General features: G+C 45.4%; 1 protein-coding gene across 1 annotated transcript; it reads right to left on the bottom strand.

Annotated features, from left to right (window-relative positions):
- Nucleotides 1-213: 213 nt before the first annotated feature.
- On the bottom strand, nt 214-16217 carry ACTR8 (actin related protein 8). Its single transcript, XM_078613036.1, has 14 exons — nt 16019-16217; nt 14362-14532; nt 12835-12945; nt 11500-11604; nt 9978-10151; nt 9455-9548; nt 6900-7032; nt 5669-5822; nt 5142-5237; nt 4538-4678; nt 3015-3285; nt 1871-2034; nt 517-1162; nt 214-453 (listed from the first exon to the last, which is right to left on the bottom strand). Exons 1-13 carry the CDS (start codon nt 16142-16144, stop codon nt 1019-1021), a joined length of 1884 nt encoding a protein of 627 aa, XP_078469162.1. The 5' UTR covers nt 16145-16217; the 3' UTR covers nt 214-453; nt 517-1018.
- Nucleotides 16218-16509: the final 292 nt, after the last annotated feature.

The following is a 16509-nucleotide window of genomic DNA, read 5'->3' as shown; positions in this document are numbered from 1 at the left end:
AGAAGACAGAGTTCTTCACCTGAGGACGGCTGCTTGCGTTGTGGCCGAAACGTCGTGAGAATTATTTTATTATGTTTTATTTTTATTATTTTATTATTTCCATTCTACGTGACTTTACCGAAAGAACCAAGAAGATGAATCCCTGCAGTCACGAAAGCTTTAAATCGAAAAAATATATATACAACTTTTCATGTTTACACCGAAACACTTGTACACTGTAGACATTTACTTTTAATCAAAATTTTTTAAGCTAATCATACAACTTTAATTCATATATACATTTTATATCCTTAACATAGCATACTTTAAACAAATGACACGTTTATTGCATTTCCAAGCCTATGACCCCTCCTATAAAACTGCACGGAACAATCAACTTAGCGTAACATTCCAGGGTTTTACCTCTATCTCTTTCACACCCATACATCCGAACCTTGCCGGGGCTTTGCCGAGCTGGCACGGCTCAGGAGGGCACAGGTTGTTTTTCCACTGCAGAAGCAGAGCCGTGCCGCTGACCTGGCATGCAATGCACGAATATCAAGATGCATGTGGATGACGCAGTCACACAAACGGATATGCTGATAAACAAGGCAAAGATCAGCTGTATAGCCTTAGACTGTTGGGGCAAGTGCTGTTAGCGAGCACCTATAATAAACACACACACTTCAGCCCCCCCAAGGTTTCAAATTTCTCGATGTAATTTTGTTCATCCTCTTCATGTATGATGGAGTCACACGCAACGAGGGTCATTAGCCTCGCACCCCTCTCCACGAGCCAGATTCAGAGGCCAGCGTATCACGGTTTGGTTCCAACTCGGCATGGCAGTCAATGGAAAACCACCCCGTACCATGAGGGCCCCCCCCCCCCCCCCGCACTGGCTCGGCACGCGTACGTGGCAATGGAAAAGGTGCAACACAGTTCCCGATCCGTAAACTTGGGTAATCAAGTCTCCTCTGCGGTTCCAATGCAACAGCGGCTTCAGGCAGCTTCGGGGCAACAGCGGCGTTGGGCTTGGGAGTCACCAAACGAACGGCGCTCGCTCGCGCAGCATTCTAACTCCGAATCGCTCCCACTCGCGTCGGTGAATCCACAGCTCCTGCGCCGTGTCGAGGCAGGCCAGCACCACGCCGCCCTTCCACGCGGTCAGCCGCGGGTCCGTGTCCTGTCAAAGAAACGGAAACCATACGCGCGGCTTTATTAGCTGGCGGCGGTGGAGAAATTATTAAAATGTTTGTTGGCGGCGTTGGGGGACCTACGGCCTACGAGCAGCATATCCTTGCATGCGGCCGACTGGCGACGCCAACTGCTTATAACGAGCGTGGCGTGTGACGGCACCCTTTTAAAATGAATCGGCAAGTGTTTGTCAACCCTTTGATAAATGTGCCTCGTCTGTAGAGTACGTCTCTTTAGGCAACACAGATTTTTAATAAGATTTCCTTCACATTGAATCATCTCGACAGCCCTGCAGTGTAACAATCCACCTTCACACAAGCCAATTGCAGTTGGTGATTCGTCCTGGCTGACGACTGCTAAAGGAACAGTCTGGTTTCTCTCCGCCACAATGACAGTGGCCCGCTCTCAACCGTATCGGGCATGACGTTCATGAAACAAGTGGACTACCCCACTCAGGCACCACCCTGGATGCCAGAGAATGGCTTACAAAATGAAAAATACAATTGCAGCTTTTTTCGTTTGGATTATTTAGAAAGTTTTTTTTAAACGATATATGAAAAATTAAGACCGCTACAGGCCGGCCCAGCTGGTGGGTTGTGTAAAAAAATATTTTTTTTATTAACGTGAATGGAGAGGTGTGCGAAAGAACGTTTACTGGACAACAGCCACTAACATTTGTCTGGAACATTTGGTGCACCTTTGGTCGCGTGATGACCTCCACGGTTTCCACAAGGCGGCGGAAAGAGGGTGGCATCTTGTTGATGATGCGATGCTGGAGGAATTCCTGGGCTCCCGGGAAGAGAAGTCCCCCACCCACCACCAGGATACTGCTGTACATCTTCCTCTTGGTTTCCTCCGAGGCTAAGGAAGGTTAACGGGAACACAGGAAGTTTAATGGCTTCTCTTACATGTTACTGTCGAAGTTGGTGAGTGAGCCATTGGACGGCTTGAGGAGTGACCTGAGTATCTGAAATGCTGAAGCACATCGCTATAACAAACTTGGTAATGGCATTAAGCTACATGGTAAATTACATAGGGATTCATATTCTTGGTTCTTTCGGTAAAGTCACGTAGAAGGAAAATAATAAAAATATAAAACAATAAAATTCTAACGACGTTTCGACTGCAACACAAGCAATCATCATCAGGTGTGAAATCCACAGCAATCATCATCAGGTGTGAAATTCACAGCAATAAAATTTGAAAAAAGTGGCGGTTTATTTTATTATTTCCCTTCTACGTGACTTTACCGAAAGAACCAAGAATATGAATCCCTGTAGTCACGAAAGCTTTAAATCAAAATACATAGGAATTGTCCGAAGGGTTTTGTAGCTTTTGTGAATGTGTGGTGTCCTCAGCTTCAACAAGAACCGGAATGCCAATGTGGAGCTTGGAAACAACTGCTTAAAGGTCACATAAGCTAGTTTTGTAAAATTATACACGGTACCCTTTTATACAGTTGTACAAAAGAAATGCAACACTCCAGCCAGCAGAGGCGTTCTTATCGTTCGGTGGATAAAACCTACGTTGGCCTTTAAGAGCCCAAACGCATCATCCGCATTACACTACATCGTTAAATGTCGGCACAGATTAAATAACGAGTCCTCAACTTTTAAATTTCACAAGCCCCCAGCTGGCAAAATAACGTGACGGATATGACGGTGCGACAAGGAATGACGCTGAACAGAAAATGATGCGAGTGCGACCCAAGCAGTAAAGCTAGGAATGGGCCACACACGGTCGGAAGCCGGTGGGGGAGGAAGACTTCATTCATTCATTGGGGCCCCATCGCCGCTCTCGAGCTGAGGTGATGGAACGTGAGAAGAAAGGCTTCTACTTACAACAGCAGTCAATGCTGTGCAGCACAGCCTTGTCCAGGCCCAGGGCTTTTCCCTCGAAGTGCGGCGAGGCCAGCTTGAGCTTGCGGGAGAGCAGAGAGGGGGCGCCCGGCTGGTTCAAGTGGTGCGTCTCTACCGCACCCCTTGACGGCCCTTGATCACCATCGGGCGCGCGCCCGGCACCTTCCGACGCCTCCGCAGGTGCCCCCGCTCCTTCCGAATCGGCGGCACTGTGCTTGGCCAGCGCTTTCCTCTCCGCCACCGCTTTGGCGGCCTTTAACAACCGCAGCAAAAAAAGTAATTGAGCCGCGAGGGGTTTCGTTGTGAACGGTTCAATTAGAAAACACCGACCTAACATCCGGGGTAAGCTGTTGCACTGCAAAGGTGGTGGATCGCACGAGTGTTTGCGAAAACACTCCTCCCCGTAGGCCAGAGGTCGCAACCGGGTACCCGATACCGTACCCTACCTGATATCCGGCTACCCGTACCCGGCCGGGTACGGGTAGCCGTTTGCGATCCTGGTGCGGCCGGGTACGGGTACGGGTAGGCCGTGAGTCACTGGTGAGTAACCGTTTGTCACTCATTTCGGGTAGGGTACGGGTACGGGTAGGGAACGGGTAGCCGTACCCGGCCGGGTACGGGTACGGGTACCCATTTGCGACCCTGGTGCGGCCGGGTACGGGTACGGGGAAGGAATCAAAACCCGTTTGCGACCTCTGCCGTAGGCGTCTAGGTGCTATTCTCTAGTTCACCAGCAGATGGCTTGACTGCAAAGTGTAGACCGACATCATCTGTCCCTTCTGTGTGGGATGGTGTCGCCCCCTCGCGCGCGCACGGGTTTCCTCCCACGTGTATAAACACGAAACTATTGGCTGAAAACATCTTAATATATAGAGGACTGCAGAGGTTGGTCAACTGTTGGAGACGCCTCACTGCCTGACCGCCTTCCAGCTTGTCTATTTTCCTTGGCGATTGTAAAATGCTATATTAAACTAAAACATTATTTAAGTAAAATCCAACACAACCAAAACTCAATAACACATACTCGACACAGCTGTCACTGGGGGTCCCCTTTGTATTGATTGCACCAGGGAAATGGAATGGTTGAGATGAGGTGTGATGAAAGGCACTTTGTGTTGCAGAGGCATTAAAGTGCCCTATAAATGCAAATCCTTGACCTAAAACATCATAGACTGGAGGAAAGGTCATGTGGCTTAGTTCCCCCCCAGCCCCTCCCCCAGCCACCCCCCCTCCCCCACTTCATTCCTCTGTGCAACAAAACATACTCAAGAGCAGAAATAGCCCGACTCTCAGATGGACAAATTAAATGTATAAGATTGATTAGTACTTTTTTTAACAAACGAAAAATATGAATTCAAAGCTTAAGTGGTTTACCGCTTAATCACGTGGTAGTTTGCAGTCCCAGTTTACATCCCTGAACCATTGGTGGAGACTCGACATTACGATGGCAGGGCCAAGCACAGCCCATACTGAAATGTACATTTGAGTGCACAGAATACACACACCTGCTCCTGCTTGCTTTGGGTGGCCAAGAGGTAGTGTTCATCATATGGGTCCTCTGGGTCACCCTGTGACCTCTGCTGGGTCAAGGTCATCCTCTGACCCACGATCCCAAACACGGCCGGATAGAACATGGACATCGGTGCCTGCAAGCGCGCACACACATTGCGAAGGCAACAAGAAACCTCGTGTTCAGGCTGCCAATAATCACTTGACGAGTTTGCATTACTGCATTAGAATTGGAGACGCCCGTGTAATGTAGCGTAGTTTTCCTATGACCAAATCATCGAGCATGTTCCCAGATCTTGGCAGACCTCGGAAGCTAAGCTTGGATGAGTCTGCGGCGAGTGGGTGGATGGGCGGCCATCAAGCGTAACAGGTGTTACAGGCTGCGGCGCTACATTAGTGAGCGACCAGAGGGGGCAGTGCAGCACAATCCATTGTCATTTTCCCTCCACGCTCCTAGAGCGATGGATCTCAGCCTCGAGTACTCGCGCTGACCAGCGTGGTGAAGTGCGGTCAAATAACCCCATGACCCTGCAGAGTGCGGAGAGACCCTCATGCGGCAGTGAATTGACAAGGCGGCCGTGCGTGTGTGGGGCAGTTCACCTGGAGCTTCTCGTCACCCAGTTTGAACTGATAAAGCAGGGCCACGGAGTCCGGCTGCTTCACCTGGAACTCATGGTCTTGAAAACCTGAGATATCCTACAAAAATTGCACAAACATTTCACGTGAAACTTTCCTGTTGTTGTCCTTCCCTCGCACCTCCGATTAGCACGGTTGTCTACGCACGGTGCGGAAGAAATTCAATGAACATACATATACACTGTATTGATTTAAGAAAGGAAGTGGCCTTGGGCAGGACATGTGACAAGAAGGAATTATGGCCAATGGTCAAGACGAATGATGCAGTGTCAGCCAAAGGCGGGTCACACGGGTCATAGGACCTCCACCAGAGAGATGGAACGCAGAAATCAGCTTGTGCGCAGGAGCAAGATAATCGATCCACCGCAAGACCACGAGAGACAGCGACGGCTTCGGGACACCTTCATCCAGCCGTGGATAGACCATGGCTTTTGATGATGATATGACACTCAACGATATATGCAGGAACCCCAGCAGTTGAGTGTCCACACCTGGTCCAGGTGACAGAAGTTCTCCTTGAGCTGCTGCAGCAGCAATGCATTCATGCGGTTCGTGAGTTGGCACTCTCTGTAGGGGAATCCCGATCGCTGCATCAGCAAATAAAAGCAACGCGTCACGTCCGAGCCTCCGTATTCCAAGAAGAGCCTGCGTTTGGTCAGACATACACACGTATACAACGGTGTTAGCCTGGAGAAGCTAAGAACACATGCAAAATAAACGATGCTTAAAGTATATTCTTGGTTCTTTCGGTAAAGTCACGTAGAAAGGAAAAAAACAATAAAATAATAAAAAAATATTTTATTGTTTTTCCCTTCTACGTGACTTTACCAAAAGAACCAAGAATATGAATCCCTGCAGTCACGAAAGCTTTAAATCGAAATTTTGCTTAAAGTAATTAACTATGTATATGCACGAGAGGATGCCAATAGTTCTGTAACTGTTTAATCAGTTTTGCCTTCTTTTTGCAACAGAATAATGATCGATGCATCATTCTTTGAAGATCAGCATTTCAAATGTTCGTATGATAATTTTCTAAAAGCTAAAAAAATATAGTTTTATTTTTACCAAGTAAGGGCAACTGAGCTATACTGCTCTTTTAAGAAGCGATCTGGCCACAAATGATAGCTCAACGAAGTGGCTTGTGCGGAAATGTATAGCCGCCAAATACTCTAAAAGCATGTTTCTAAATGTGGAGTGGAAAACCGAAGGACCCGGAAAAAAATCCACGCGACCACGGGGAGCGAGAACACACGCAAACTCCAAATATACAGACGTCAGGGTCGGGATCGAACCCACCGCTGTGCACCTACGTCATTGGAACGGGAAAGGGTTAACAGCTTCCTGATTTAATGAAGTCCACACTGAATTTTTATTTAAACTTTCGTGACTGCAGGGATTCATCTTCTTGGTTCTTTCGGTAAAGTCACGTAGAATGAAAATAATAAAATAATAAAAATAAAACATTATAAAATAATTCTCACGACGTTTCGGCCACAACGCAAGCAGCCGTCCTCATGTGAAGAACAGGGCTGTCTTGACAGACCTGTTCGACAGACCTGTTCTTCACCTGAGGACGGCTGCTTGCGTTGTGGCCGAAACGTCGTGAGAATTATTTAATAATGTTTTATTTTTATTATTTTATTATTTCCATTCTACGTGACTTTACCGAAAGAACCAAGAAGTTGAAGCCCACACTGGTGAGGGAAAGAGCGCCGTGGCCACCTGGTGTGTCGGTGAGATATGCCATCCTCCACACAGCATATGCTGGTCTTCTGATCGCCGATATCGACCACGCACGCACAGCTCAGTCCGCAGCCGAAGGAGGCACACACAGACTCCTGGTGGACCATGGCACCTGCATGCAGACAGCAAGTCCACACACCGAGACGGGGAACACTTTCCTTACACATTCTCAGTGTCTATGCGTGTTGAACTTCTTTCGCACTGTACGTAGCGAACCGTGCTAATCGGAGGTGTGGGGGAAAGGACAACAAACTAAACAAAAAAAAATCAGTTCTAAAGAAATGACTTTCAATCTAGATTTAAAAGTGGCTTCTTAGTCTTCATCTCTCGCTCTCATTCCCTCATTTTAGCAAGCCGAAGGCGTGTAGATTTCCTGCTCGAGAGCCCTGAATTTGTATTGGAGTGTTGGTTACAGCCCTAATCTGTTTACAGTGTTGGAAGTTCCATATTACTATGACAGGGGCGAGTCTCTCCAGAGGATAACCAGCGTTGACTTCCCCACAAAGTGGTATATACATTTTATCGGTGCCAGAGAGATGATGGATTGAGTCGACCCCCAACCAGTGTTTGAACTTGCAAACATTCCGGTTGCGAGCCGTACGCTCAACCGCTCAGCCACCTGGCCAGTGCGTGAGCAATTAACCAGTAACCCCATTACATACAACTGTGCTTCACACGGATTCACGAGAGTTAATACGTGTTCACGTTGAATGATCAGGTGAATGATTACTATTTTATTCGTAACTTCATCAACGGTATTAACTTCTATGCACAATGCTATGCTGCGCCTAGGCACCGTTTGATACGCTTCCATGACATTGATCATCTCCTCTACATCCTTAGTTATTGCCCAGGTTGCGTAGCTGGAGAGCAGAGGCCGGGAACCTTTTCCTTACTGAGAGTCAAATACAGTCATACCTCGGTATACGACCGCTTTGGAATACGTCGAATTTGGTATACGTCGTGTTTTGACGAGAAAAAATGTCTTGGGATACGACGTCTTGCTCGGGATACGACGCGCTTTCTAGAACTTGTATGGGTCGGCATGAGTCACCGCGTACCCACGTAGACCCCGTTCACGACTCCTCCCCTTCCTCACCATCCTCGTAGGCTATCAACTCCAAGGTAAAGTGATGTAAAAAATAATCTTCTATTTATTTATTTATGCATTTATTTAAATTTATTTATGCATTTTAGTAATAAGTGGTGTCTAAATTATTTTATACAACCCCATTAATGTATAATATGCCATATAAAATATAATTTCTTATACTCTGGAACGGATTATTTCCTTTCCCTTTATTTCTTATGGGAAAAATTCGTTTGGTAGACGTCATTTTCGGTATAAGTCCTACCCTTCTGGAACGAATTAACGACGTATACCAAGGTACCACTGTATGGCTAACACATCTCAATGTTATCCAATAACAACCATGTGATGCCCACGCCTGCCTTTGCTCTCACAAGATGATTGTTCCACAAGAGCATAATATTCGGTGCAGCGGTTATCACTGAACAACAAAAGGAACGTGCGCGTCACCCGCGAAGTAAGACCGCTTGTCGTGATTTCGCCATCGTTCCTTGCGACAGAAGTGGCCAAGTACGCTACAATTAGAAACAGCGTTGTTGCTGGGTGGAAAATATTTCCCCCTAGTATCCAACCAGTGCATCTGATGGACAGAATATTGTTGACGGGTCATTTAGAGGTAGTAAAGCCACATGTGGCCGAGGGTCGTACGATATGAATTTGCGGTTCAGATGTGGTCTGTAGGCCACGGGTTCTCCAGCCATACATCAGGCTAATGTACGCAAACACTTTTCTCAACTAGCTGAGGCCATATCTCAAAAAAATTGGTTTAATCTCAGTAAAGTCACGTAGAAGGGAAATAATAAAATAATAAAAATAAAACATAATAAAATAATTCTCACGACGTTTCGGCCACAACGCAAGCAGCCGTCCTCAGGTGATGGTGTTTCATTCTTCACCTGAGGACGGCTGCTTGCGTTGTGGCCGAAACGTCATGAGAATTATTTTATTATGTTAAATTTGTATTATCTTATTATTTCTGTTCTACGTGACTTTACCGAAAGAACCAAGAAGATTAATCCCTGCAGTCACGAAAGCTTTAAATCGAAATTTAATCTCAGTATTTAATTGCCAGATTAGGAAATGTCACTCCACGTGGATCTACTTTTTTGTAAACAAAGCAAATAACAAGGAGGACCCTGCAATATTGGGATATTAGCCAATTCCTTTCACGAGTTTTGTGCATATGGGATGATACCAGAGTATCCTGAGAAAGCCCACACATACAAGGGATGCACTAAAAGCTCCGTACAGATAGATTTAAAAATCCAAGCCTACAACAGCCAGTATTTCTAATTTCCCATCCAAGTAAGAATCATGCTCAATCCTCCTCAAACTTCCGAAATCTGACCAGATTTGGGGCATTGAAGGCGATTTGCTTGTCGGCATGTGAATAGGTGGATTTTGCAATGTGCAAAGTCGTAACTTTCAATAAATACAATTTTACCTGCAAAGCCCATTCCTGTCAGCAGCATGTTCATCAATTCCTTTACATGCTGTCGGTTGTAGATGTCAGGAATAAGCAGGATGCACCTGTAATACTGAGACAGCAGAAAGACACGGGTCTTGCATTGGATCCAGAAAACTGTTTTAAAATATGGGTAAGATGTATGGTTTTTACAAATGCTTTTTCATGCCACTTTTGGTAGAAGGACCTCAACTCAAGAACTCGCGAGAGCTCCACTTATGGGTATTTGGCCTACTCTGCCAGGCTGGTCAGACATCTTGGAAGACCTGAGAATACCCAAACTTTACCCCACTGCACGCAACAGGCCGATTACCTGTGGTGTCCCCCATTTACACTGCTGGGTGGACAGAGGTGGCGGGGAGGAATTTAAGGGAACTTGCCAATTGTTTAACTACTACACCAGGAGATAAAAGCATTACACCATGGCAGCATCCTTCAAAACGCAAAATGTGGAGAAATGCATCAACAAAGTGGGGCATGATGCAGGGTGTAAGGAGCGTACCTTGACATCACTTGAAGAGATGTCGAGGTACCGGTGGATGGCCTGCATCCAGATGGCCTCCAGATCGGCCAGCACGGCCGACAGAGACCCTCCAGGTCCACCGTGTACGTTCAGCCGCCCACGCCGCATGGGCCAGTGCAAATCGTAGCCTTCGGCCTTGTTCACATGCAGTGCCTGGCATGGCAGACAGGATTGACGTACCGTTTCAATATCTTGCTTCCAACCCGTTAAGCATCTGCCATTGCATTTTTATTTATTCACATCACCTGTCAGAAAGCAATTTGAGCCGATTTAATTTACGTGACAGGAAACTGTATTTTATACCTCCGATTAGCACGGTTGGGTACGTACGGTGCAACAGAAGTTCAACATGCAAACATATTGATTAATACACTGCTGTATTTCTTCTTAGTCTTATAATACAGTTGTTCTGCTCTGAATTTTGTTTCATGTTTTATTCATTTCTGTCATTTTGGTGAACCAGGCCACCCTTAAAAATGACACTAACCTGGTCTCTCGTGTTCTCACCTGCTTGAACAAAACAAGTGAATCAACTCTTCTTGGTTCTTTTCGTAAAGTCACGTAGAAGGAAAATAATAAAAATAAAACATAATAAAATAATTCTCACGACGTTTCGGCCACAACGCAAGCAGCCAGCCGTCTTCAGGTGGAGAACAGGTCTGTCGAGAAGGCAGAGGAGCGAAAAGGCAGAGACTCTGCCTTCTCGACAGACCTGTTCTCCACCTGAAGATGGCTGCTTGCGTTGTGGCCGAAACGTCGTGAGAATTATTTTATTATGTTTTATTTTTATTATTTTATTATTTTCCTTCTACGTGACTTTACCGAAAGAACCAAGAAGATGAATCCCTGCAGTCACGAAAGCTTTAAATCGAAAAGTGAATCAACTCTTGGATGAATGCCTCCCCATGCTGTGTCAGTCATCACAGTTGTTTGACAACATTTAGCGGATCAATTAATTATCACTTGCCAGTGATAGTCATCGTCAAGATTCTTATTGAGACACAAAGCAGTGTACTAACAGTGTACAGATAGTCCCCGTGTTACGATGGTCCGACTTATGATATTTAGATCTTACGATGGCGATAGCGATACTACAAAATTGGAAAATATTTTTAATTTCGCGCGGCAGGCAAACGTTCAATGTATGTTAAAAATTTATACCAGATAAGATTGTTTCCTGAAAAAACTTTATATTAAATTGCAGTTCATATAGATAGGCTAATAATTGACCTTGGTTTTTTTACTTTACATTTTACTGTGCAATACAGTATTGTAATTAATATAGTTTATACTGTACGGTACAGTAAATTGCTCTGTTTTGCTCAATTATTACCATTTTTTAAGACTCCTGGGTAGGCTAGGCCATCTTCGACTTACGATATTTTTGACTTACGATGGGGTCGTCGTAACGCATCTCAATCGTAAGTAGAGGACTACCTGTATTCAATAATCGTGTCCAGTTTTACACATTCCTGGTGTCACAATGAGCGAAGTCACTTACCTCGTCCCCAATGAGCAACTCTGGTTTGTGGGATATGTTCGTCCATCTTGTTGAAGAGCTGGATTCCAGGGCTACTGGCTTTGCTCTGCCGTTGTAGGCAGCCAGCTGTGAGATGTATACAGATTCAAAGTTTAACCATTGCACGGCAGCATTCCGTAGTCATGGTTTTATGTTGATGTTAAATTCCCTTTGCACAAAGTATTCTAAAATTGCATTCGGATGGAGCGCGACACTCTATGCGGGGGAAAAAAACATGAAGTGAGAAAAACGATTAATAGGAAGTCTTGAAATGTGGGTATGGCGTAGAATGGAGAACATCAGTTGGATGGAGAGAAAGATCAATTAAGATCATGGGACCTCCTTTTCCAGTACCAAAATATGAGAATAAGTTTTGATTCCTTGTAAAAGGTTTCAGTTCGGTGTTTAAACATCTCAACATCTGTTTTGTTACCAGAAAAAATGGGAAAACTTATTCTCATAAATTAAGATGTTCTAAAGCAGATTCAGGAGAAAAGCCTGATTAGAACGATACAGGAAAGGCAAACAACGTGAATGGGGAAAGAGGCCAAGATGCAGTAAAACTAATTTCTTAATGTCGTGAAGGAAAGGGGCCTGTAACAATGGAACGAAGTTGAAGATCGGACATCATGGAGAGAGTTTGCACCCAAGAATTGCCATTTGCCACAGTTTCCAAGATAGACTGTAAACTATGTTATTACGCTCTCTCTTCACCACTGAATCACAAACTCTGCATCACCATCATGTTCTGCTGATACAGTAGAAGTCTTCCCCTCACAGCTGAAACGGATAGCCCTCTCTCTAAATAGGGGTGGCAAAATGTTAACTACTTCACCTGGTATACTACAGGTCGTAGGTTCGATCCCGACCCGACGCCTGTATATTTGACGTTTGCATGTTCTCCCCGTGGTCGCGTAGATTTTCCGGCGGGTCCTCCGGTTTTTCACCTCGACATTTAGAATCAACGTGCGTTGAGAGTATTTGACTGATATAATACACACGATACGCCACTTTGTTGAGCTATCATTTGTGGCCAGGTCGCTTTTAAAAAAAGAGCTAAATAAGTTCAGTGGGCCTTACCCGGTAAATTACAAGTTAGTAGTTAATATTTAGAACAATATGCACAACGTGTGCAGAAAAACTTGAAAAGCAGTTGCACTAAGGTGTTATATAAATTAAAATTGTATTGCGTTGTATAACACAAAGCCCGTTTACACTGTGGTCCTCTGAATTAGGTTGAGTATAAAGCAGTGGGGGGGGGTACAGCTGTGTGTCACCATCGGGTTAGTGGCAGAGGGCAACGCTCTCGCACTGCACCTGGTCCGGTTGGGTGGGGATTCGGCGAGCCCCGTTGGACATCTTGCGAGACCAGATTGCCTGCTCCACCATCTTAAGTCCATGTTGCCTCTGCTCTTTACTCTCTTGTCTCTGTGAAATATTGCACGACGCATCTTTACTCATGGCTCTTATACAGCTCACCATCAAAACAAAACATTATTACGTACAAAGCTCGCATTATTCACTCATTCACCTATTTTAACAGGTTCATGCATAATAAAGTTTTTTTTTGGGTTAGATGGCGTAAATATAAATGCGTTTATAATCCACCACTACCCGACCCAACCAATTAGTTTGGTTTGTCACGGAGCCAAAACATGACAATTAGTGACTACTTCAGCACACCGGTGTGTTAGAGAGTAAACCCACATTTACAATTTGAGTACACCGTTTCGATGGTGATTACAACCAGCTTCACTGGGCGATTTGCCAGAAGTTATGAGCTGTGAATCTCTTTTCACAGATGCCCAGTACCCTCTGCTGCCCACAATGCCAGTAACTGACTTCAAAACAATGCAAAAGGTTACTTCATGAACAGGCATGAAAAGATTCATCAACCACAACACATGCATCCAATAATGCTTTGAAGAGTTAATCATTTACTACTTTACTATTTATATAAATTATTTGTCACGAATAAAAAGCACAAGAATGAATATATGGCATATACAATGCAAAGCAGATGTAAAAACAGGCTTTAATAAGAATCAAATTGGAACACCGAATTGTGAAAATTAAAGCAGAGATTCTCAATATCAGACATCACAATCCGCGACTGCTGCCTTTCCGAGATTACCAACATTTTACATGCCTTGGAATATTAAGCCACTGTGCACTGCATCTGCTGGTTTGTAATCAGAGAATGGTGCACCATGAGCATACCTGTCAACCCATACGGTTTACCCATATTCTTGTACAGGGAAATTTAGTTTTCAGGTCGATACGGCGTAGAGCTGTTTCAATTTGGCAAAAAAATATCAGTCGTACTTTTGTCTGTGTTTCTCCCTTGTGATATGACTTTGTAGAATGAACGTTGAAAGTTACACGGGGTAACCAATAAGGTCTGAATTGGTCTGAATAAGGTAGGCAATGATAAGGGGTTGACAGGTATGCAAGAGGGTGGCCGCACGGACTGGAGTTGTTTAACATTGCATTAAACTCTCGGATGGGATTCTGGGTTGTACCATTTGTGTCGTTTCCCGCACCTCCGATAAGCACGGTTGGCTACGAACGGTGCAAAAGAAGTTCAACATACATACATGCGTTCAGCACGATGTCCGACGTTAGCGCTCCATGTGCTGGGAGCTTCGGTAGGAACTGAACAGAACTGAATTCAGTTCCTGACAAAAGCTCCCAAGCAAGTGCAGCGAAACGTCAGACATCACCCTGAATGAAAAAAAAATACACCCCGAGGGGCTAGCTACAGCTACAATGCAACCGCGAAAACCCCGCGTAGCCGCCACACTGCAGGTCGTGCAATAGCACCGACTCAAAAACGTGTCTCACATCCAGGCCATCCCTGAGCAACCAAGGGTCTTCGTAGCAGGGCTGCCCGGCGGATTTGTGCCTCCGTGCGATGCAGTGGGGCAGGCTGATGGGCAGCATGCTGGACGCTCGACCCAGTCGCAAGGTGGTGGAGCCGGGGTGCATGACCACGATGAAGTTGGTGCGGATTTGCTGGTGGAGAACAAGGAGAAAAAATTAACCCGTAAAAACAAAGTTTTTCACTCTAAATCCTTTATATGCGTGGCGGCTAGAGTCCTCTCGTCCTCTGGCTTGAGATGGCTGCCACCTATGGGTCAGATGATTGTCTGCCAGCATTAAGCAATTGGTAATTAAATATTTTTAAAAAATTCCCTAAACAGTGTAAAATTTTGGAAAATGACAGCTCGATTGGATCACGGGAAGTGTGTTAAAATTACGACCGAAAGATTTGCACGGTCGTAAGCAAGCAAGCAAGCGAACTTAATATAAAGGATTTTAAAAAGGCAAAGATACCCCCGTGTAGCCTAAAGTTGGGGCGAGTGTTGTCAATGAGCAGCAAAGCTACGAAGGCCGGCACTGTGGCACCACACGATGAAGGGGATGGGTGGCCAGCATTACCACGCCACGCACACACAATCACCGTAACATCACTTGCACGTTTATACTCTGTAGCGGCACAAAAGATGAAAGTGTTTGTGCGATGCACTTTGCCTACCAAAGGAATGTGGAATCAACGTTCTCTTCGGTCGGTGATAGGGGAGACTTTTTTAAACTTTCGTGCCTGCAGGAATTACTTCTTTGATTCTTTCGGTAAAGTGACGTAGAGAGAAAAGAGTTATCTCTGCTTGTGTCTGTCTGTGTGTCTGTGTTTTGTCTCTCTCTGAAATTTAGTTCTACCCGATGACGATTGCTTGCGTTGCAATCTAAACGTCGTATTCTATTATTTAACTTGTTTTCTTTCTACGTGACTTTACCCAAAGAACCAAAGAGTAGAAGATATTTATGTGAATTCCGATTATCTAGACTTATGGGATTTTATTCACCATTGAGCGTCAACATGTCAAAGCGATACGTTCAAAGTACCAGACGAACCCTTACCCTTGTGCGTGTTAGGATAATGTGCGAATGGATTTGTCCACGCAGAGTAAGATCAAGCCGTATGAATGGTTTCGTGTGGATCGATCAATGGGGCAAACCTCGATAATTCATTCGTACGTTGCAGTGTTAATCAGGCACGAGGCTCATAGAGCCAGACGATAGCACACCTAAGACTCATCAGGGTGCTGTCCGAGGGATTGTCGGGGTTTGAATGTTAATGAACAAGGCTGATAGATACACACTGAGGCACCCTTTGGATATTTGTGCGTTCGGTTCAACACCGGATGAGGCTGAATAATGCATCACTGAGATTCTGTTTCCATGTTAATACCTGTGCATGCGGCTCATAGAGGCAGACTAAGGCACTCTTAAGGATTCAGCATTGACGCCCGTATCTAAACTACATTTACAGTCGCATCACGATTTTACATTACAAATTAACCGGGCCAAAAAAAAATGAGTTGCTAGGCCACGCGAACCCCACGCCGCTCGCCTAGATTCCCTACCGAGGGAGACGCATCGCTCGCGGCAGGGTGACCAGGCTGAGCCGGCACCGTGCGTAGCGGATGGCAGCGCTCACCTCCGGCACGGACTCGGGGATGGTGGCGGGCACGATGGGCCTCTTGGCGCCTCGCTGCTCCTTCTCTTTGTCCTTTTCACGGTCGTTTTCCTTCCCGTTCTCCTTGTCCTTCTCAATGGGTGTCATCTCGGCCGCGGCGAGAGGTAAGCCACGCGTGTGCGTCGTCTCGGCCTGCGTGCCTGAGTGCGGGGCTCGTCAATAGGGGGCGCACGTGTGCAGCAACACGACAAATAAACATAATAATATATTATAACATTATAATATTATCATAATACTATAATCTTAGGTTTTTTTCGGTAAAGTCACGTAGGTAAAAAAATAAAATTAATAGAAGTAAAATAAAAATAAAATAAAAATCACGACGCTTCGGAGGCAACACAAGCTTCCGTCTTCAGGTGGAACCGTCACAGCACGATTGCTGTATCAAGTAAGATAAATTCAAAGAAAACAGTCCTTGTATATATACTGGTTGAGGGTGGTTCCACCAGCCC

Source organism: Lampetra planeri, chromosome 40, assembly GCF_965212315.1.
Source record: "Lampetra planeri chromosome 40, kcLamPlan1.2.h2, whole genome shotgun sequence".
Classification (NCBI taxonomy): Eukaryota; Metazoa; Chordata; class Hyperoartia; order Petromyzontiformes; family Petromyzontidae; genus Lampetra; species Lampetra planeri.
Note: the sequence above shows the minus strand (reverse complement) of the source record. Positions and strands in the feature narration are given on the sequence as shown.

Bases quoted from the DNA above. Each gene is read 5' to 3' on its own strand.
- ACTR8 (XM_078613036.1), bottom strand. From the start codon at position 16,144: ATGACACCCATTGAGAAGGACAAGGAGAACGGGAAGGAAAACGACCGT. The intron at 5,823-6,899 runs GTGGCCACGGCG...GACCAAACGCAG, and splicing joins ATATCTCACCGACACACCAG to GCTCTTCTTGGAATACGGAG. The intron at 4,679-5,141 runs GTGAACTGCCCC...GCGCGCTTGCAG, and splicing joins TGGGTGACGAGAAGCTCCAG to GCACCGATGTCCATGTTCTA.